General features: G+C 44.5%; 1 protein-coding gene across 4 annotated transcripts in view; it reads left to right on the top strand.

The window, feature by feature from the left end:
* The first annotated feature begins 367 nt into the window (after window positions 1–367).
* RSPH10B (radial spoke head 10 homolog B) overlaps window positions 368–23,594 on the top strand; it is a 52,639-nt gene continuing 29,412 nt past the window's right edge. The window contains exons 1-10 of one of the 4 annotated variants that reach the window (XM_027612353.1): window positions 368–509; window positions 1,869–2,176; window positions 9,223–9,298; window positions 12,429–12,497; window positions 14,200–14,373; window positions 15,968–16,053; window positions 17,139–17,259; window positions 20,865–21,041; window positions 21,943–22,102; window positions 22,424–22,545. In XM_027612353.1, the coding sequence (XP_027468154.1) occupies window positions 1,920–2,176; window positions 9,223–9,298; window positions 12,429–12,497; window positions 14,200–14,373; window positions 15,968–16,053; window positions 17,139–17,259; window positions 20,865–21,041; window positions 21,943–22,102; window positions 22,424–22,545 (1,242 nt within the window). In that variant the 5' untranslated portion in view covers window positions 368–509; window positions 1,869–1,919. Of the gene's footprint in view, window positions 514–1,868; window positions 2,177–9,222; window positions 9,299–9,820; window positions 9,901–12,428; window positions 12,498–14,199; window positions 14,374–15,967; window positions 16,054–17,138; window positions 17,260–20,864; window positions 21,042–21,942; window positions 22,103–22,423; window positions 22,546–23,594 lie in introns of those variants that run through there. The other 3 variants (XM_027612352.1, XM_027612354.1, XM_027612355.1) reach the window with 3 other exon arrangements.

The raw sequence follows: 23,594 nt of genomic DNA, 5'->3' as shown, positions 1-23,594 counted from the left end.
GGGTTTTCTGGAGCTGCCAGAAGGAACCAGCCCTGTTGGGCTCCTAACTTAGAATCCTAAGATGATAAATTGGCGTTGCTTTAAGCCACTTGTTTGGAGTAATTTGTTTAGGACATTGGAAAGCCGCCGGAATTCTTGTGTTATGGTGAAGATTAAGGCTGCGAGGCCACGCGGCAATTAGAGCTAATTGCTAGGAGAACCCGGGTCCAGGTGCGTCCAGCTCCAGGTTGGCCTTGACCAGAAGGGCTGGGCCCTGATGCTCCGGGGCTTCTCAGCCGGCGGTCCCTTTAAGGGCGGGGCGGGCGGGGCGGGGCCCGCGGTTGCCTGGAGACCGGCCCGAGTCTGGACGCTCGGCGTTCCGCGCAGCACCTCCGCCGAGGCCTGGCTGAGCCCCCGGGAGTCCGGAGCCCGGTGAGCGTCCTGCCGGTGGTTCTGCGTGCGCCACCGCAGACTTGACGGCCAGGTCCGGCTTTTCCTCCGTCCGGCGGACGCGGCCCCCAGGACCTGAGGCAGGTGCGGTGGGCAGGAGGCGCGGGGGAACCCCAGGCTCAGTGAAGGCGCGCTCCTTTTGTGCTGCCTAATGAATAAATCACGATGATAATACGACCTCACGGGGCCGGGGAGAACAGAACATCAAAGTCAGTGGGGAAAAACGCCATGGGAAACGAGATTTGCCTTTGTTGTAGGTCAGATTTCACTGACGAGGACCAGAAAGCCTATCTATAGCAAAGACTCAATTGGGCTCCATCACTGGAGAGACCATGATGGGGTGGGGGCTGGAAAAAGTAGTGGGGCTTTGAAGGAAGAGAAAAGCAGGATCCTGTTGGTGAGAGCAAAGCTTAGGGGTGGGTTGACCTGGTAGGTGGGGTGTCCAAAGGATCCCATCCAAGCCGTGGGCTTGTGGGGTGCCCACTGCACCCCTCAGAGTGTGAGGAGGGACTAGACCTTGCCCTGCACCCCAGGACTCGTCTGTGTGTCCTGCTTGTTGGACTGAGATGCTTTCAATGGGGCCAGTTTGGGAGGCCATGAAAACTTTGGCTTTGGGGACCTGCCCCCCAGATCTGTGACCTTGGGCACACATCACACCGTTCCTTTTCTGGCATGGGAAGTAGGCAGCCAAAGATTTCAAGTTCAAAAACAGGAAAGTGACATAATCTCCCCATCACGGATAGTGTGCTGTACCCCATACTTTAGGGGGTTTCTGTGCATCGTTTCATGTAATTCTTGAAATGAGATGAGGCACTGTTATTTCTATTTGATATCTGAAGCAGAAGGAGATTCACCTGCTCAAGAACACACAGCTGGTAAGGCGCCCTGCAGGAGCCTGAATCCAGCTCTTGAGCACTCTGCGGTGCAGATGTATTGAGAGATGGGCTTTTAAAGTATGGACTTTAGGGGGTTTCTGTGCATCGTTTCATGTAATTCTTAAAATGAGATGAGGCACTGTTATTTCTATTTGATATCTGAAGCAGAAGGAGATTCACCTGCTCAAGAACACACAGCTGGTAAGGCGCCCTGCAGGAGCCTGAATCCAGCTCTTGAGCACTCTGCGGTGCAGATGTATTGAGAGATGGGCTTTTAAAGTATGGATTAGCAGCATGGAAAACCTTAGGGATTAAGTAGCCATTTTTCATGTATCAGGTTACCTTCCTGCTGGGACACTATTTGAAAAGAAATGGTAGGTGGTGGTTCCAGTTTAAAAAAAAAAATTGGGGACAACCAAGGAGATCTTCCTATAAACTGGTGATACATGAGAGTTGTAATTTTTCAAGCTTTAGGAGGAGAACGACCATGACATTGGGTTTCAAAGTTGAAATTTTAACTACAAGTGAAACCTGCCAAGTATTTAGAGAATTTTTATTTTTCAGATGAAACTGATCAGCGCCTTGAAACAGTAAACTTGAACACTTCTAAAGGCAATGGTGAAAGAAAAGAAAAGAGCAGACAAAAAGGGGGATAAGTCCACCCGCTCTCCCTCCTCTCTCTCTGATTATCCAGAGTTTGCCAAACAAGATGGCAGTGTGGCTAGGCAAGAGATGTCCCCTGGTGCCGTCCCACCATTGGAAATGCAGCCCAGCGAATTGGGGCCCCGAAGAGAGTCCAAACATGAAAACCAGCAGAATGAAGATGCCACTCACTACGAAGAGCCCATTCTCACCAAACTCATAGTTGAAAGGTGATTCTAATGGGCTGCATCTTCCATGTTCCCCTTTCTATAGTCTCTGTACTCTCTCTCTGCAATCTCTTTTTGTGGCCTTCCCTGCCCCTCTTCTAGATGACTTTAAAATCTAGGTCTCTCTCTTGGAGTTTGAGGTTCAAATTTTTAACTCCCTACTGGACATTGTCCACTGGGCTTCAAGCTCCCTGTGTCCCGAAGCAAAGACTGCAGGGCTTGAAATGAGATCTGGATTGGGGTCTTAGCTCTGTGACATCAACACCATCATTGAACTTTTCTGAGCCTCAGGTTCTTTTTTTTTTTTTTTAAGATTTTATTTATTTGAGAGAGGGAGAGATCGAGAGAGAGAGCATGAGTGAGGGGAGGGGCTAAAAGAGAGGGAGAAGCAGGCTTCCCACTGAGCAGGGAGCCCGATGCGGGACTCGATCTCAGAACCCTGAGATCATGAACTGAGCCGAAGGCAGATGCTTCACCGACAGCCAGGCAGGTGCCCTGAGCCTCAGGTTCTTTTTTTTTTTTTTAAAGATTTATTTTTTAATTTATTCATTTGAGACAGAGAGATAGAGCATGAGCAGGGGAGGTTCAGAGGGAGAGGGAGAAACAGGCTCTCCGCAGAGCAGGGAGCCCAATGTGGGACTCGATCCCAGGACCCCGGGATCATGACCTGAGCCAAAGGCAGAGGCTTAACCCTCTGAGCCACCCAGGCGCCCCTGAGCCTCAGGTTCTTAACTGGGGAAAACACACCCCATAGAAGTTTCCTCCACATGTTGCTACTTCTCCAGGCATTGGCTTCTCCGTTGATCTCTGTTGATTTCTGTAAGGGAGCTACCATTTCCTCCCTCTCCAGGCTGTCCTCCTTCCCTATGATTTCATATTTCTTTTTCCTCTAGGCTTCTCTCATTAGTCCTTTTCTTGAATGCTTACTTCGCCTCTTCGTTATCTCTTGACTGTTGGCCTCATTTCCTAGAGATTTGAGATTTGCCTTCCTAATTGTTTCCATCACTCCCTGGATTAGTTATCTGTCCTTGTAAGAGGTCCCCCCAGAACGTGATAATTAAGACGAATACTGTTGCACGCAGTTCATGGGGCTCAAGAATCAGGGAACAGCTTAGCTGGATGGTATTGGGTTAGGACATCCGGAGTTCAGCCAAGATGTGGATCTAGACTGCCATCGTCCGAAGGCTTGGCCGGCTGCTGGGTCCGCTTTCAGAGTGGCTCCTTGGCACGGCTGTTAGTGGGAGGCCTCAGTCCCTCATCCCACAGACTCCCTCCACAGAGCTGCTTGGCTGTCCTCACCACCCGGCACGTGGCTTCCCCAGAGAGTAATCCAAGAGAGAGCAAGGGCGGAAGCCACGTGTCTTTTATGACCAGTCTCTGATGTCGCTTTCTGTCAATTCTGTGATATCCTGGTGGCCCCACAGTTCAGCCCTCTTCAGTGTGAGCGAGGCTTACACAAGGGTGTGAGTGCTCGGAGGTGAGAATCTCTGGGAGCCATTTTGAGGCTGGCTCCCACACTCTTAGGAACTTGATTTCTTTCCATCCTCTACAGCAAAAAGCCCCTGAGCCTGATGCTCCGACCCCAGCCTGCCTGTCTCCTCAAACTCAAGAGCCCAGTCAGACTTCTGCCCACGATCGCATTTGTTTTTACCTTTGCTTTCAAAGATAGCTTTGCTGGAGTGTTTGTCCTGCGTTTCTGAATGACCAAATCCCACCTACTCTTCTGGTCCAAACTTTTCTATTGCTGCTTTCCAAAGGAAGTGATTTTGCTCAAAACGTCTTTTATCATACTTCTCACTTTCTATTATATGTCACTGTATACATAGCATCTTTTCCTCCCTATAACATACGGATCTAACGTGTATGAATTACTGTAATTTGTTTCCACGGCTCAGCCTCTCAGGTGGAATATTCCGTCCCAACAGAGACACACCCAAGAATATCAAACACCAGACCTTAGGCCTCGTGGGTGCTCAGTCAGGACTTACTGTCTGCATATCAGTGGCCACTTTTATTTTTATTTCTTAGTTGACATGTAGTTAGACAATGTTAGATTAGTTTCAAGTGTACAACATAGTGATTCAACCACCCTATACATTATGCTCTGCCCAACAAGCGTAGCTATGATCTGTCACCATACAACGCCATTGCAACGCCGTTGACCCTATTCCCTACGCGGGGCCTTTTATCCCCAGGACTTACTCACGCCATAACCAGAAACCGGTATATTTCTCTCCCCTTCACCCATTTTGCCCATCCTCCCAGCCCCCTTTGCTCTGACAGCCATCAGTTCTCTGCATTCATAGGTCTGTTTTGGCTTTTTGTTTGTTTTTTATTTTTTTTAAAGATTTTATTTATTTGACAGAGAGAGACACAGCGAGAGAGGGAACACAAGCAGGGGGAGTGGGAGAGGGAGAAGCAGGCTTCCTGCTGAGCAGGGAGCCCGATGTGGGGCTTGATCCCAGCACCCTGGGACCATGACCTGAGCCGAAGGCAGACGCTTAACGACTGAGCCACCCAGGCGCCCCTTTTTGTTTGTTTTTTAGATTCCATCTAGAAGTGAAATCAGGTATTTGTCTTTCTCTGACTTATGTCACTTATAATACTCTCTAGGTCCATCCATATTGTTGCAAAAGGCGAGGTTTCATTCTCATTTCTGGCTGAGTAATATCCCATTGTGTGTATATACCACATCTTTTTTCGTTCATCTGTGGACGGACGCTTGGGTTGCTTCCAAATCTTGGCTGTAAATAATGCTGCAATAAACATGGGGTGCGTTTATCTTTTAGAATTTGTGTTTTTCATTTCCTTTGGGCAAATATCCTGTGGTTGAATGACTGGATCATATGGTTTTCTATTTTTAATTTCTTGAGGAACTTCTGTACTGTTTTCCACGGTGGCTGCACCAGTTTACATTCCCAGCAGCAGTACACAAGGGCTCCCTTTTCTCCACATCCTCGCCAACACTTGTTGTTTCTTGTCTTTCTGGGTCTACCCATTCTGACAGGTGTAAGGTGATATCTCATTTTGGTTGATTTGCATTTCCCTGATGGCGAGTGATGTTGAGCATCTTTTCATGTGTCTGTTGGCCATGTGTATGTCTTCTTTGGAAAAATGTATATTCAGGTCCTCTGCCCATTCTTTAATGGGATCATTTGTATCTTTGGTGTTGAGTTGTATAAGTTCATATATTTTATACATTAACCCCTTATTGGGTATATCATTTGCAGATATCTTCTATTCAATAGGTTGCCTTGTTTTGTTGATGGTTTCCTTTGCAAGGCAAAAACTTATTATTATTTACTATTTTATAGTCCCTGTAACGTATTTTCACTTTTGTTTCCCTTGCCTGAGCAATCATATCTAGAAAAATGTTGCTATGGCTGATATTAGAGAAATTACTGTCTGTGCTCTCTTCTAGGAGTCTTATGGGATCAAGTCTCACACTTAGATCTTTAATCCATTTCAGTCTATTCTTATGTATGGTGTAAGAAAGTGGTCCAGTTCCATTCTTTTCCAGTTTTCCCAGCACCATTTGTTGAGAGACTGTCTTATCCCCATTGTATATTTTTGCCTCCTTTGCTGTAGGTTAATGGACAATTTAAGTGTGGGTTTACTGGGCTGTCTATTCTACTCCATTGATCTATGTGTCTGTTTTTGTCCCACTACCATACTGTTCTGATGACTACAGCTTTGTAGTATACCTTGAGATTGTGATACCTCCAGCTTTGTTGATCTTTCTCAAGATTGCTTTGGCTATTTTGCATCTTCTGTGGTTCCGTACAAATCTCAGTATTACTTGTTCTAGTTCTGTGAAAAATGCTGTTGGCATTTTGATAGGGATTGCATTGAATCCGTAGATTGCTTTGGGTAGTATGGACATTTTAACAATATTAATTCTTAGAATCCATGAGCATGGAATATCTTTCTATTTGTTTGTATGGCCTTCAATTTCTTTCATCTGTGTTTTATAGTTTTGACAGTACAGATATTTCACCACCTAGGTTGAGTTCTTTCCCGGGTATTTTATTGTTTTTGGTGCAGTTATAAGTGGAATTGTTTTCTTAATTGTTCTATTACTAGTATGTGGAACTGCCACCAATTTCTGTTGCAGCCATTTATTAATGAGCTACCATGTGCCAGCTCTGGATTGAGTACTGTAGAAGGATATCAAAAAGTAGGAAATAGGGTCTATGTGCTTAGTGAGTAGTTATGTTTTACACTGGGCTCTTTCTAGAGAAACTCAGCAGAGTTTCTCAGCAATATACACTGACTTAGTTCAGAGAAGGTAGAGCCTGGGGTTGCCCTGATGTGGGAACCAGATGAGTTGAATATCCTGACATAGAGCTGGTCTGGATCCAGGCCAAGAGCCCCAGGAAACATGTATGTGTCTTGGGAGTGAGGGGAGGTGTTGATACCATTGAAAGGAGCTATTGTGACTTTTAAAAATCCTTGACAATTTCTTTATTCATTGTTTTTCATTACCAAAATGCTATATACTCATGACAAATGAAGTGATGCCAAGTTATCTTAAAGAAGAGTTCATTCTTGGGGGTGCCATGGTGGCTCAGTCAGTTAAACGTTTGAGAAGAGCAAAGAGTCTGCTTCTCCCTCTCCTTCTCCCTCTCCCCCTGCTGATGCTCTCTCTCTCGCTCAAGTAAATAAATAAAATCTTAAAAAAAAAGAAGAGTTCATTTTTTCCCTCCACCATATTCCAGTTTTGCTCTCCCTGCCCCTCCCATGGGTTGCCACAGTCTCTCATGAATTAGAAGAAAGTCTTTGGGTTTTACAGGTAAATGGGTGGCTCAGTCGTTGGGCGTCTGCCTTCGGCTCAGGTCATGATCCCAGGGTCCCAGGATCGAGCCCCGCATCGGGCTCCCTGCTCGGCGGGAAGCCTGCTTCTCCCTCTCCCACTCCCCCTGCTTGTGTTCCCTCTCTCGCTGTGTCTCTCTCTGTCGAGTAAATAAATAAAATCTTTTTTTTAATTTTTTTTTTAATTTTATTTATTTGAGAGAGACAGAGATAGTGAGAGAGAGAGCACAAGTGGGGAGGAGAGGGAGAAGCAGGTTTCCCGCAGAGCAGGGAGCCCGATGCGGGACTTGATCCCAGGACCCTGGGACCATGACCTGAGCCGAAGGCAGACGCCTAACCGACTGAGCCACCCAGGTGCCCATAAATAAATAAAATCTTAAAAAAAAAAACCCTCACATAATCTTCAAGGTAAAATAATTTCCTAACTCTTCTCAATATTTATGCAGATTACTTAGGTTTCCTGACTCTTTGCATGATGTAGAACCTCTGAAATCATGTTGAATAATTGGTGGGAAGATCAGGCATCCTGTTCATGTTCCTGATTTTGAGGGAGCTGATTTTGGTATTTCACTTGCAAAAATCCTATATGCTATTGCTTTTTCATAAACAGTCTCTTCTGTTTAGGTAGTTTCCTCGCATTATAATGTGACTAGAATTTTTAAAGAAATAACTGCTGAATTTTATCACACGCCTTTCTGGCATCTTGATATAAACCTGTGGTCTTTCTCCTTTGATTTGCTGATTGTCATGAGTTGTGATAGACTTTCTAACGTTGAATCTTCCTTGGATTCTTGGATGAAGCCCATTTTTGTCACGGCTGTCACCTGTTCTTTTGTTTTTCACCTCACTTACCCCAGACCTTAGAGCTGAGTGAAGTCCCATATCACACGTTATCTACCCAGTTCTGAACTCAGAATCTGCACACTGTCCTTGATTCCCTCTTCCCCAAAGCCAGCACATCAGCAAGACCTTTTGGTCCCATGTCTAGAATATATCTTGAAAAAAAAAACTTTGTAAAACTATCATGGTAAAATACACATAACATAGGGAGCGCCTGGGTGGCTCAGTGGGTGAAGTGACTCTTGATCTCAGGGTCATGAGTTCAAGCCCTGCGTTGGGCTCCATCCTGGGCGTGGAAACTGCTTCTTAAAAATATACCCATAAGGGGCGCCTGGGTGGCTCAGTCGTTGAACGTCTGCCTTCGGCTCAGGTCATGATCCCGGGGTCCTGGGATCGAGCCCCGCATCGGGCTCCCTGCTCCGCGGGAAGCCTGCTTCTCCCTCTCCCACTCCCCCTGCTTGTGTTCCCTCTCTCGCTGTGTCTCTCTCTCTCTGTCAAATAAATAAAATCTTAAAAAAAATACCCATAAAATTTCCTATTTTAAATATTTTAAGTGTACAATTCAGTGGCATTAAGTACGCTCATCTGTTGTGCAACCATCACCACTATTAATTTCTAGAACCTTTTCATCATTCCAGACAGAAACTGTCGAGAATAAACCATCACCTTCCATCTCCACCCCCTTTCACTGTTTGCTCCTGGTTGTTAGCTCTCCGCACAGTCTCTTCCCACAGCAGCCAGCCAGAGTGCTTTTTTTACGACCTAAATCTGACTTTGGCCAACTCCCCTCTTAGAACCCTCTCTAGATTCCTCCTAGAGCTCTGGATTTTCCTGCCGCCCCCGAGCCTCTGTCTCCTCTCCTCTCCTCCCTGTGTCCTGTGCCCCTGCTGGGCCTCCCTCCTCTCTGTTGTCTGAACTTGAGCTGTAGGCCTCTTTCCTGCCCCAGGGCCTTTGTACTTGCTGTTCCCTCTTCCCAGGATACTTCATAGAGCTGTTTGTTTCATGACCTGTGGGTCTCAGTATAGCTCCCATGTCCTCTGAGAGGCTTCTGCCCTGACCACCTGTACACAGCAGTCTCCTTATTCTCAGCCACGTTCCCTGATCATGTCTTTCTCAAAACTTGAACATGATCTGGAATTACCGGGTTCATGTGTTTCCTGTGTGTCGTCTGTGTCTCCTCAGTGACCTATGAGCTTCCGAGGGCAGGAACTTTGTAGTCTTGCATGGCGCCAGCCCAGTGCTTAGAAAGGGGCACAGTGGCCCTCGGGGAACGTTTGTTGTGTGGCTGAACGTGACATATTACTTGTACTCCTTCACTGATGTTAATTATGACTTTAACCCACTGTCACTTAGGTTTGATCATGCCACTCATTGCCTTGAGCTTTATTTCTTTGCAGCTACGAAGGGGAAAAGGTCCGTGGACTATATGAGGGAGAAGGCTTTGCAGTCTTTCAAGGAGGTTGCACCTACCACGTGAGTGACACATTTCGGGAACAGACAGGAAGGAAGTTTAGAATGTTCTGTGACAGTTTTAGATTTGTATCTTCAGAAAAGTCCACTGATTCTTCAGAAGAAATTGGAAGTACTTAATGCTGATTTAACTTTGATCACCTACTCTAAGGTAAAAATACAGCTCCATACAACTGAAGTCATTTTTTAAAAGATTTTTTTTTTTAAGATTTTATTTATTTGTTAGAGACCCAGGACCCTGGAATCATGACCTGAGTTGAAGGCAGATGCTTAACCAACTGAGCCGCCCAGCTGTCCCAAGATTTTGTTTATTTGAAAGAGAGAGAGAGAGAGAGAGCACAAGCAGGGGAAGGGGTAGGCAGAGAGAAAGGGTGAAGCAGGCTTCCTGCTGAGCAGGAAGCCCGATGCAGGGACTCGATCCCAGGACCCCGGGATCATGACCTGAGCCGAAGGCAGACGCTTAACTGACTGAGCCACCCAGGCGCCCCTGAAGTTGTCATTTTAGGTTGTTTTCTTTTCCTGATTTTTATTTATTGTACAAACAACATTAAGGTGACTAAAGTAAATACAGAAGAGGAAAATCCCAGGATCATCATCCTTTCCCAGTAAGTATTTTGGGTATGCCGTGTATCCCTTCTGTTCCTTGAATGGAAGAATCAGCGTTCATGTGGGCTTATCGATTTTGCAGATAACATCTTGAATCTTTTTTCACTTAGGAATACTTTGCTGTATTGCTGCATGGTTTTCATAACTTAAATATTCTGTGGCAAAACATACATAAAATTTACCATTTTAACCATTTTAAGTGTATAGTTTAGTAGCATTAAGTGCATTCCCCTCGTGGTAGAACCTCCCCACCACCCATCTCTGGAACTTTTCATGTTCCCCAACTGAAACTCTGTCCCCATTTAAACACTAACCCTCATTTCTTCCTCTATAAATATAAAATATATTTTATTTATATTATTTAATTGTATTATATATAAATATGTATATTTAATTATATAAATGTATATTATATAACATATATAAATGTATATTATGTATATTGCATAGTGTTCTGATTTACTGTTCATCACTGTACCGTAATTATTAGGTACTTTTGAGGTGTTTTTGTTTTTTCACCATCACTAGTAATGATGCAGCGCATCATTCAGATTACCAAAGAAACATGTGCTTATAATAAGAACAAATTGTTACGGTCGGAGTCCTAGAGTATGGGTTTCCGTACCCTGATTTTTTTTTTCCCCTGCTAAACATAATGACACCTTCTTATTCCTGTCTCACAAAAACTCCTAAAAAGGCCATTATTATGGCTGAATGATACTAAAATGACTGTCCCGCCTGGCCTGTGCCAGCTTTGGAATAAGCTGTTGGGTTCAGAATCCTCTTTCAGCCCCATGGCTCTAAATGAAGCCCTGAGGTGTGAACACTTCCAACACGGCACCCAGTTCTTGATCACCAGGCGTCAACCCCTCCCAGGCTGCTGAGGACGCAGAGTCAGCTCCTACAACCCCAGAGGTGCTTGGCTAAGTCACCCGTAGCTCAAGCCTGGCCCGCTGGCTTCACCCTTCCCATGCATGTGGGGCAAACACCCTCCATTTCTAGAGGATCTCGTCCCCACCCACTGCCCACTACTTGCCGTGCGATCTTCCCACGGTTTCCTCAGACTCTTTTGATTAAAAATAATCATCAGTTGGATCTCCTTTAAATTGTGAGAGAGGCCCACCCAGCAGAAAGACTCCGTAGCCCCAGGCCCCACGTCATGAGACCACGGGTTGGCCACATATTTAGCTCGCAATCCCCTAAAGATAGACGATGAAACCAAACATTTCGTGAGACCTTTGCCCTTACCATGTAGAGGCAGCATGATCCTTTCTAGTCTAGTTTGTTAAAACGCGGGTTGTTGTGACCCTAATCGATTCCATAATCACAAGAGCCAGCCAATAGTCGGAAAACCACTGGCTGCCCCACGTTTTCCTTAGTCCCAGCCTATCTATCATTGAGCCCACGTGAACCCCGGGCTGATAATAACGTGTCTCCTTGCTAGTGAGTTGCGGCCGCCGTTCTCCAGAGAAGCGTGGTCCGGGGGACCAGCAGCATTATCTGGGGATTCTTTCAAAATGCACATTCTTGGGCCCCAGCCCAGACCAGCTGATGAATCAATCTTGGGGGTGGGCCCAGCAATCTGTGTGTTCACAATCCCCTTCAGAGGCGGCTCTGAAGCATGGTAGTCTGAGAACCACTGAGTTAGGGTGCTGTTTCCATAGGGTGTGTCCTCCCCTACACCCACCCTACCTCTAACCAGGTGATCCCAAGGAAGAACTGGACATATTCTTACCTTCTTTTCTCAAATAGCATTTAGACATTCAGGAGTGCTAAGTTGTTAGTGACTAGTTCCTAACTAGTTCCTACTAGTTAACAGTAGACACTAAATATAAACGGGCGATACTGACAGCTGGGGGTTGTATACGTATATGAATATGTCCGTATACATGGACACATGCACACCGATAAATCCCAGTGCCAGAAAACAGACAAGCATGAAATTTACAAATGGAGTAGTTGCTAATATCCACATAATGGTTTTCACCAGGTCTACCTAGTTTGTTTTTGTTTTTTTTTTTAAGATTTTATTTATTTATTTGAGAGAGAGTGAGTGAGTGAGAGAGAGCACAAGCCAGGGAAGGGGCAGGGGGAGAGGGAGAAGCAGGCTTCCCGCTGAGCAGGGAGCCCGATGTGGGACTTGACCCCAGTACCTTGGGATCGTGACCTGAGCCGAAGGCAGATGCTTAACCGACTGAGCCACCCAGGTGCCCCAGGTCTACCTAGTTTAAATAATGTTTAAAAAATCCTTACACCGTGATGTGCACAACCAAAAGCGTATGAATTCTTTTTAACTATGGCCTTTTTCACCACTTAATTAGGAGAGGAAGACACAGACTGAATTTACAACTCATGTTTAACCGTTGCATAGGACTGCTTGGTGTACGTTTTGGGGAATTTGGACAAGCATATTCATGCAGATGAAAGGGGGGGATAAGGCTCTATCCTAAGAACTAAAACCACGGTGGCAGGCGTTGTGTCGAATGAAGGACTGGTCCTAAGGTTTTGTTGTTGTTCTGTTTTGAAGGGTATGTTTTCAGAAGGACTCATGCATGGACAAGGGACTTACATTTGGGCGGATGGACTGAAATATGAGGTAAAGCACGTAATATGTTATAGTGTTAAACTGTAAGTAATGAAACTTAATGGTCAGCTTCCCACAATGAAACATACTGCTTTCATAAAAGTGATTCAGCACATGGGTTAAAAAAGTCCAGAGAGGGCGCCTGGGTGGCTCAGTTGGTTAAGCGTCTGCCTTCGGCTCAGGTCATGATCCCAGGGTCCTGGGATCGAGTCCCGCATCGGGCTCCCTGCTCGGCGGGAAGCCTGCTTCTCCCTCTGCCTCTCTCTCTCTCTCTTTCTCTGTCTGTTTCTCATGAATAAATACATAAAATCTTAAAAAAAAAAAAAAAAGTCCAGAGAACCAGAGACTATAGGTGAAACGTGACTCATTACCGCACGGGCTCCTAGTGATCACTACCTGTTTCATCTGTACGTTCTGGGGGTCTTTCTGTGTGTTCTGTGTATTTGTATTTGGTTTCTCTCACTCTTTACAAACACAAATGGTTCATTGTACATTCTCTTCTGTACCTTTATTTTTGTGGAGATCAAACTGTATCCATCTATCCAGCTCCAGCTATTTTTACTGGCTGCTTTTATTCCTCGGTCGTGGGTCTCCCTTAACCCGTCTTGATGGTTTAAAGGGAATGTATATTTTTAAATGGATTGCTAGAAGACTATTCCAGATGTTGCAATTGCAGCACTCCTTGTGATGGTGTTTTTAAGTGGTAATGAAAATATTTAAAACCCGTGCCTGTAATGCACACATTCAAATAGCAGCCAAGTAGGGGAAACAGATTTCGACCAGCTGGGCAGCTCACTGGGGCTGCCCAGTGGGAGACGATGAGCCGCCGGGGAGCCTGATGATCTGGCGGTTTGGGGCCAGCCTTTCCAGGGAAAGTCTTCTCCCCCCAACACCCTGCCTTCCAGCCTGTGGGCCTTGGTTTATTTCTGGCAGCTCTCAGGTGGGAATCCTTCCTGTAGGCACAGACCTTTCCACACCAGCCTAGACAGGAGGATTTATGGGCAGGATTTGAGCTGTCACAGAAGTACCTTCAGGGAGGTCAGCTGGCCTCGTGGAATCCGGCCAGTGGTCAGACCAGGTCACCCTGACCCCTTCTCCCCGCGGGCTGCCTGCCTCCCCCGAGTTCATGTTCCCGAGAGAGAATCCGGTGGCTCAGGGCTGACATCCTGGCCATGAGCAGCGCGTGTTCTCCGGAAGGCACCCACGGGGCATGCGGCTGGCTGATGTGTCTGCAGAATATTTTGATGAACCGCAGGCGGAAAGAAGGGTTTCCATCAGTTGATCACCAAGCCGGGCTAATCAGCGGAGTCCCTTGGAGAGAACACTGGAAGCCAGGGCAGTAAGCCTCCTTCGACGTGGGTTCCAAGACGCTCACGTGCCCAAGGCCAGGATCGGAAACCAGCACTTTTCCATGTCCCCTGTTTGCCTCTTGGAGCCTTGTCTACACACAGCTTCTGGCTGTTTTATTCTGCTGGGGTTTCCGCCCAGGGGAGGGGAGGTGAGAGAGGATGGGGTGTGTAGAGAAGGAAGGAGGAGAGTGAAAACTGGGGCAGAGGGGAGATACTCCACTGTTGCCACGGAAGAGAGACAGGAATAGCATCCAGTTGTCAAGGAGGCGTCTCAAACGGCCCACAGGATTAGGGGTCTCTCCCCTGCTTTCTCTCTCTCTCTCTCTCTCTCTCTCACTCTCACTCTCTGGGCCGTTTTGCCCTAGGGGGAGTTTGTGAAGAACATCCCCATGAACCATGGCGTGTACACGTGGCCGGATGGCAGCACCTACGAAGGAGAAGTGAGCCATGGCGTGAGGCAAGGATTTGGTATGTTCAAATGTGGCACGCACCCCGTGTCCTACATCGGCCACTGGTGTCACGGCAAGAGACACGGGAAGGTGGGTGAGGCCTCCCCGGGACTCCCATCCACTGCTAGGATGAACAAACACAGAGGGTGGCAGGTGGGGGGCTGTTGTGAAAGTAGATTCGCTTTCTGTTGATTGATAGGAAATTCACATCGCACGAAACGGACCGTTTTAGAGTCAGCAGTCGGCGGCATTCTGGGTACTTCCCAGGGTCGTGAGACTTCCACCTCTGTCTGGTCCCGCGGCATTTTCATCAACACTCCAAAATAAAACCCTGGGGCGCCTGGGTGGCTCAGTTGGTTAAGCGACTGCCTTCGGCTCAGGTCATGATCCTGGAGTCCCGGGATCGAGTCCCACATCGGGCTCCCTGCTCGGCGGGGAGTCTGCTTCTCCCTCTGACCCTCTTCCCTCTTGTGCTCTCTAACTCTCATTCTCTCTCTCTCAAATAAATGAAATCTTTAAAAAAAAATAAATAAATAAAACCCTGGACCCACTCGGCAGATATGCCCCACCCCGACCCCTCGGCAGGCCCCGATCTGCTTTCTGTCTTTACGGGTTTACCTAGGCTGGATGGTTCATAGGAATGGAACCCTACAGTGTGTGACTGACCTTCTGTGTCTGGCTTCTTCCACTCAGCCTCATGGTTTTGAGATTCATCCATGTTGTAGGTACTTAATTCCTTTTTGTGGCTGAATAATAGTCCAGTGTATGGATGGACCACATTTTGTCTATCTGCTCATTCATCGACGGACATTTGGGCTCTCTTCATCTTTGGGCTTCTGTGAATAGCACCGCTATGAATGTGTGGGGGGGGTTTATTTGAGTCCTTGTTTTCAGTTCTCTGGCGTATAAACCTAGGAGTGGAGTATGGGAACTGGATGTTTAACATTTTGAGGAACCTCCAAACTGTTTTCCACCGCAGCCATGCCAGCTTACTCTCTTGCCGGTGATGCACGTTACATTCACTTCTAAGCGAGGTTGCCGTTCCTGGCACTGTTGTCTGGCTTTTGTATAGGATGATAAAGTACTGCAGCCATGTTTTTGGAAAATGTTGTAAGAAAAGAAACCGTCTACCATTATACTCATCACTCTGCCCAGATCTAGACTGTTAAGTCCATTGCATTCTCTTTTCTTTTCTTCCCCTCCCCTCAGGGTTGTGTGATTGAGCCTCAGGCTCCCGTTGGGTGTGGAACCTGCTTGGGATTCTCTCCCTCTCCCCCTCCGTGCACTCCTCCCTGTTTGTGCAAGTGTGTGCTCTCTCTCTCTCTCTCTCTCTCTCTCAAAAAGGGGTCGGGGGGGGGGACAGACCTTCACTTGTACAGAAGGTGATACTACTCATTGTAGGTAACAATGGAACAGGATTGTTTAGGTACTTATCACACCTTAATGCAACACAACACTTCATTATTAGGGAGGAATTGATTTGTGACATCTCATTCTCACCTGGGGCTACCTTATCATCTTCTTGATTCCAAAACAGAAACATACAACACATTAGGTGTCTTGCCCAAAGTCGGACTTCTTCACGGTTTAGACTCCCTAAATTCATATATTTTTAAATCTTTACCTTTAATAAACATTTGTTTTATGAGACTTGATTTTTTTAAAATGCTATTATTTGTTTCAGGGCTCTATTTATTACAATCAAGAGGGTACCTCCTGGTATGAGGGGGACTGGGTATACAACATCAAAAACGGCTGGGGGATCAGATGGTAGGTATTGCCTCTGCCACATGTGGGATATGGGTTATAAAAGTGTGTGTGGGGGCCCAAATAATTTTCACTTAGGCAACTTAAAGTGCAGAGGGGCGCCTGGGTGGCACAGTTGTTTGAGTGTCCAGCTCTTGATTTCGGCTTGGGTCATGGTCTTGGGGTCGTGGGATCAGGCCCCACATTGGGCTCTGCAGTGGGTGTGGAGCCTGCTTAAGATTCTCCCTCTCCCTCTGCCCCACCTCTTCCCCCAACTCATGCTCGCTCTCTCTCAAATAACTAACTAAAATCTTAAAAAAAAAAAAAAGTGTAGAAATTCCGGGGAACACATTTTCTATATAAGTAGGGTGGAATACTTAAATTCACCCCAATGTAATCTCCATAGTGATGAACATATTCTATGGAAATTTAGAGAAACATTATATTAAGTGACGTTTAATAATACGGTTTCACTTTATCACAGGTAGAAACTGTCTTTCTTTGTTCTCTATTAATCATGGATATCTATTACTGTATGTTTTTGGAACTCTTTTATTTTAAAATAATGACAGTATTTTTTTTTAAATAGAGAGACACACAGCGAGAGAGGGAACACAAGCAGGGGGAATGGGAGAGGGAGAAGCAGGCTTCCTGCTGAGCAGGGAGCCCGATGCGGGGCTCGATCCCAGGACCCTGGGATCATGACCTGAGCCGAAGGCAGACGTTTAACCGACTGAGCCACCCAGGCGCCCCCATTTGCTTGATTTTAGATTGGGCTGATAGAGTCAAATATTTTACAGGTTGGAATATTTAGGGGTGAAATGTTAACTAATCATAGTATCATAAGGAGTTAATTTTAAAAGATTTAAAATACCTGCTCTTTTGTCACCTTATTAAATGATTGAGGATTTAATACAGTAGTTTATCCTACCCCTAAATGATGATTTCTACTGACCACATGCCTATCCATTGAATTTAAGAAGACTCTTTAGGCACAAGGGTTGGATTTCTTCAAAGATGTTGAGAGAAGAAGTTTAAAAGAAAGTCTTCTTAAAGATAAGTATGGTATATAAAATAACTGATTATTTTCATTTTTTTTTTTGTCCCAGTTACAAATCTGGAAACATATATGAAGGTCAGTGGGAAAATAATATGCGCCACGGGGAAGGCAGGATGAGGTGGCTGACGGCGAATGAGGAGTACACGGGTCAGTGGGAAAAGGGCATCCAGGTATGGCGCCAACTCATGTGACCTGAACATACCCAGGTGGGGACCCTGTGGCTCCTCAGCACATGGGTCACTGCATATATCGTCCGGTAACCTAAACCTAAGCTCTGCTAATTTCAGAACCCCAGAGTATGATTTACTGGTCCCAACCATCTTTTTTTAAGTACCGTTTCATCATTGAGGTTTCTCTAAAGTCTTACACACAAGTGAGGTCCTGGCCTGGGCAGATCCATAATTCCCACAGCTTGTGTGCAGAGCAAGACTGTTCTCTACCCCTTAGAAGCTATGTATTTCCCACACAGAAAAGAAAGGCTTTATATGGTTAAATGTATGTGGTTTATTTTTTTTTAAGATTTTATTTATTTATTTGGCAGGGAGATAGAACAAGTAGGCAGAGTGGTAGGCAGAGGGAGAGGCAGGCTCCCCGCCGAGCAGGGAGCCCGATGCGGGGCTTGATCCCAGGGCCCCGGGACCATGACCTGAGCCAAAGGCAGCCGCCCAACTGACCGAGCCACCCAGGCACCCCTGTATGCGGTTTATATAGCTAAGATTTTCTAATAATATCTGCATAATCTAATAATATCACTTTATTCCCCAACATCTATTTCCCCCATCTCCACACTCAGTGCAGAGCCCAACATGGGGCTTGATCTCATGACCCTGAGATGATCTGAGCCCAAATCAAGAGTCAGACGCTTTCCCAACTGAGCCACCCAGGCACCCCAATCTGTTTGTTCTTGAATAAGTTTTAGGTTTGTATTTTTGAAGGAATTTGTCCATTTCATAGAAATTTATTAGCACAAGGTTGTTCATAATAGTCTCATGGGGATGCCTGGGTAGCTTGGTAGGTTGGGCATCTCTCTGCCTTCAGCTGGGGTCATGATCCCACGGACCTGGGATCAAGTCCCAAGTGGGGCTCCTTGCTCAGCGGGGAGCCTGCTCCTCCCTCTGCCTGCCACTCCCCTGCTTGTGCTCTCTCTCTGACAAATAAATAAAATCTTAAAAAAAATAACTTCTTTAAAACTCTCTCATGATTCTTTAAATATACATTATATGGGATCTATAGTGATATTCCCTCTTTCTCCCAATACCAGTGATTTGTGTTTTCTCTTTTGTCTTCAGTCTTATTACAGGTATATCCAAGTCATGAAAATTCTCTAAGAGCCAATCTCAGTGTTATTTATTTTCTCTTGGGGTTTTTCAGTTTTTAATTTGATACCTACTCTTTGTTATTACCTTCCTTCTGCATGCTTTGGGTTTGATATTCTCTTCTTTTCCTTCAGTTGTAGGATGGAAACTTGATTGATTTGAGACATTTCTTCTTTTCTAATATAAGCGTTTAATACTAAAATTTTTCCTCTTAGGACTTTCTCTGCATCCCACTAATTCTGATAGATTTTAATTTTTGTTCAGTTCAAAATATTTTCTCTCTTTTTAAAAAGATTTCATTTATTTGAGAGAGAGAGAGCACGAGTCGGGTGAGGGGCAGAGGGAGAAGCAGACTCCCTGCTGAGCAGGGAGCCCAGCACGGGGCTCAATCCTGGGGCTCTGGGATCACGACCCGAGCCGAAAGCAGATGCTTAAGCGACTGAGCCACCCAGGCGTCCCTCAAAATATTTTCTAAGTCCCTATGACTTCCTCTTTAACCTGTAAATTATTTTGACATATGTTGTTTACTTTCCACATAGTTGGAGATTTTTTCAGATATCTGTCTGTTGTTGATTTTTTTAATTCTGTGGTTAGAGAACATACTTTGTATGACTACATTTCTTTTAAATACATTATGGTTTATTTTGTGGCCCAGAATATGGTCTGTCTTGGTGAATGTTATGTGTATTTCTGCTTTTGTTGAATGGAGTGTTCTGTGGATGCCAATGAGATCAAATTGGTTGATAGTGTTGTTCAGGTCTTCTATACCACATTACTCATTTTCTGTTTATTTTTTCTACCCATTTCTGAGATAAGAGTGGTGAGGTGTCCAAGTACAATTGTAGATTCATCTATTTCTTCTTTCAAATCTATCAATTTTTGCTTCATATATTTTTAAGTTCTGTTGTTAGGTGCATACTTGTTTAGGATTGTTATGTCTTGGTGGATTGACCCTTTGTTATCATCTTGTCATGTCCCTCTTTAGCTCTGATAGTTTCTTTTCCTCTGAAGTCTTTTTCTGATGTGAATATAGCCACTCCAGCTTTCTTTTTTCTTTTTAATTTTAATTCTGGTAAAATACCCATAACAAAAAATTCACCATCTTAATCATATTTAAGTGTCCAGTTCAGGGCATTAAGCACCTTCACACTGTTGTGCAGCCATCCCCACTATCTGTCCCCAGAACTCTCTCGGTATCTCATGTAAGTGGAATTAAATAGTATTTGTCCTTTGGCAACTGGTTTATTTCACTCAGCATAATGTCTTCAAGGTTCATCCATCTTATAGGATGTGTTAGGATTTCCTTCCTTTTTAAGGCTGAATAATATTCCATTGTATGTTTATACCATCCTTATGCTTATTCATTCATCCATCGATGGACACCTGGGTTGCTTCCACCTTTTGGTTATTGCAAGTAATGCTGCTATGAACATGAGTGCACAAATATTTGTTTGAGTCCCCGTTTTCAATTCTTTTTAGCATATACCCAGAAGTTCTAGATATACAGAGTCTGGATATACAGAGTCATCCCATTGTTGAAAAAATTGTGTGTTTATATGTGTTGTATGTACATATAATATGTTAATTTAGTGCATATAATTGAATGTGCCTGGGGAAAATACAGATGAATTCTCAGACTCTCAAGTAGTGGTTGCCTCTGCAAAAGTGGGATTGAAGAGGGCATTTTTCTTTTTTATCAATCCGGATGTTAAAAATAAATAAAATTTAAGGTAATAATTTATCAGTATCAAGCTAGGCACTTTTTATACACTATCTTCAGTCTTTACATCCAACCTGCAGGATAGGTGTTATTTTCATTTTATAGATGAAACCCAGAGGGCTTAAATAATTTGCCTTGGGTCAAATGGTTAGTTAGTAAGTAGATGGCACAGAGGCCGAACCCAAGTCTGTGTGACTCTAAAATCCATGTTCTTTGTCCTTTCAAATGTGTCATTGTATTTGATCTATTGACTAGTTTTATTTTAATTTAAAAGATTTTTATTTGAGGGCGCCTGGGTGGCTCAGTTGGTTAGGCGACTGCCTTCGGCTCAGGTCATGATCCTGGAGTCCCGGGATCGAGTCCCGCATCGGGCTCCCTGCTCGGCGGGGAGTCTGCTTCTCCCTCTGACCCTCTTCCTTCTCGTGCTTTCTATCTCTCATTCTCTCTCTCAAATAAATAAATAAAATCTTTAAAAAAAAAAAAGATTTTTATTTGAGAGCGAAAGGGAAAAAGCACAAGAGGCGGGAGGGAGAGGGACAAGCAGACTCCATGCTGAGCACAGAGCCTGATGCAGGGCTCCATCTCAGGACCCTGAGATCATGACCTGAGCCAAAATCAAGAGTCAGAGGCTTAACCGACTGAGCCACCCAGCTGCCCCTATTGACCAAATTTTAAATGGAGTCAGGTAAAAAGAGGAAATATTTTGAGCATTTCTCATGGAAATTTGCTTTCTTTTCAGAATGGTTTTGGAACACACTCCTGGTTTCTCAAGAGAATCCCCAACTCCCAATACCCTTTGAGAAATGAATACATAGGAGAGTTTGTAAATGGATATCGTCATGGCCATGGAAAATTTTACTATGCCAGTGGAGCTGTTTATGAGGGAGAATGGGTCTCCAATAAAAAACATGGTATGGTGAGTGCAGATGTGCGAAGAGCACATTTTATAGATTTTTGTAAAGCAACTGAAATACCATAAAAGGCATGTCATTCTCTGTCTGGTAAAGTACATAATCGATTTTTGTACACGATAACTTACTGTTTTGTTAAGATGATTACATGAATTTTAAAATAATTTCCAACATATCATCAGTATCCTGTATATTTAGAAGTTATTTACTTAGTTTATGTTATGTACATATGTGTGTGTGTGTGTGTGTGTGTGTGTGTGTTAGGGTGGTTTTGGTCACAAGTAACAGAAAATCTAGCTTAATCATCCACAACTGATAAAGAATAAGTGGGTTTCAGGGTTGGTTTGACTCAGCAACTCAGTGATGTCAGGAGTCTTCTTCCATCTACTCATGATGTCTCCTACCATGATGTCAGCTTCACCCTTATGCTGCCCCTCCCTCATGACCACAAGATGGATGCTGTGGTTCCAGGCTTCACATCCACATACCACACTAAGTAGAGGGAGAGAAGAAACTCTTTTCTGAGAAGCTTTCCACAAATATCTTTAATTTGGCTGAGCTGCCTTGGGTCATTTACTTACCTCTCCATCAGACTGATTATTGGCTTGGGTTGGACAAATACCAAGAGAGCCCCTATTTGGTGATGGGCACTCTGCTGGTCACAAGCGTAGTTTAATAAGACATCTTCTGTGACCTAGGGGTAGCTGGGGAGAGGTCGTGGAGCCGATAGAGAGAGGAGGAGGAAGAAGAGAGAGGATTTACACAGTGACTTGAGACTCTAGGAGCGAGACTCTATGTGAGCTAAGCACATGTCTTAGAAACAAACAAAAACCTCCAAACCCTTGAAAATGGTACAGATGGAGATTACCAGTGGTTTTCCCGAACTGTAAATCTTTCTGCCTGCAGGGCCGATTAACTTTCAAAAATGGGCGTGTGTATGATGGCTCCTTTTCCAATGACCACATAGTGGAGTTTCCAAATCTTGAAGTTGAGTTCTTAAGTCACCTGGACCTGTCTTCAGAGTCTCCCTTCAAGAGCCGGTACCCTGCATCCTCCATCAGTGCTGGTAAGGGGGTGTGCACCTGTCAGTTGCATGCAAATTAGCTTCTATTATCAATGGAATCTACTCATCAAAATACAAAAACTACTTCAGAAAACAGAAGTTTCCTGGGGAAACTGCTTTCTTAGTAGGTTTTTTGAATACTCTTATATCCCACTTGGGTGGAAAATCATTTCCGCATAACACTGAAAAAAAATTTTTTAACTTCCAAAAGCATTTTCTTTTCTTTTCCCCAAATCATTGTAATTTGCTAGTTGAAATGGTAACATTGACAACTTTTAACATTGCTTTTCACAGTGATCCTCTCTATTTGCCTTTATTTGCTAGAGATTATCAGAAAGCTTGATGGCAGTGAAAGTAATTCTGTGTTAGGGTCGAGCATTGAGCTGAATCTCAGTTTGTTGCTGAATATGTACCCTGAGAAAGATCAAGCAGAGGAAAAGAAGCAGGTAAAAACCTTTCATATTGTTATACATTTATATTTTAGGCTTAACTATTAACAGAGTCTCCACAGTCTTGGGAAAATCTAGCCGATGGGGGACTGTCCTGTGTTGAGTGTCTTTTATAAGCCACATAGATGGTTTGTATACCATCCCATTTAATTTGCAAGGCAACCTTAGTGAACAGGCTTTGTGAGAAAACAGAAGCCCAGATAGGGGGACTGAGTGAATTAACTAAATTCAAGTTACCCTCACTCCCAGCTTGGTCTGAAGCCCAAGGCTGTGGCCACCCCAACTACAGGACATTAATTATGCAGTGCATTATTATGGGCTGCTGGGATTTCAAAGAACTTCAGATTCCTAGATATCAGTACAAATCTAGAAATCCTTAGAGACAGAGAAAATTATCTGTACCCAGACTTCATTTGATTAACATCTGGAAAATCACATCCACCAAATTACATGTTAGTGTCGTGAACCCTGCTTTGACTGGGGATCGGTATGACTCTCCCATGAAAGCACTGTTGAAGATGTGGCTTGCAACAGGAGAACCACTGGTACCTCGAAGTTGCAAGGCATGCGCCCCTTTGCTCTTCCTCTATTCCATCTTCTCTGGCCCCAGTTCTGTGGGTCTCGAAAGTGATGACTCTCCATCCCCCATCCTCCTCTATTCTTCTCCTGGCCAACGATGTCATTCAGGCTCCTGGGATCACTCACTTCATCTGCTGCCAGATTCTTGTTAAAAAAAAAAAAAAAAAAAAAAGAACTTCTATGACTTTCTCTGGTTAGGAAAATAGTACACGATACTTGTAGAAAATTTAGAAAATGCACATAAGAAAAAGTAGAAGAGAACCTCCACCCAGACCAAATCTGGTGACCATCTTTCCCGTTTTGTTCTGGGCAAACATAATTAGAATTGGAGCATTCTGCTCATATAATCTCTGTTTTTGTGTATTTAATCACAGGTCTTCAATGCCATTAAATATTCTCCTACAATATAATTTTTAGGTGAATAAATAACCATGCACTGAATCACCCAAAAAGGAGGGATATTCTTA

This window comes from Zalophus californianus, chromosome 10 (assembly GCF_009762305.2).
Source record: "Zalophus californianus isolate mZalCal1 chromosome 10, mZalCal1.pri.v2, whole genome shotgun sequence".
NCBI lineage: Eukaryota > Metazoa > Chordata > Mammalia > Carnivora > Otariidae > Zalophus > Zalophus californianus.
This window is presented reverse-complemented; position numbering and strand designations above follow the sequence as displayed.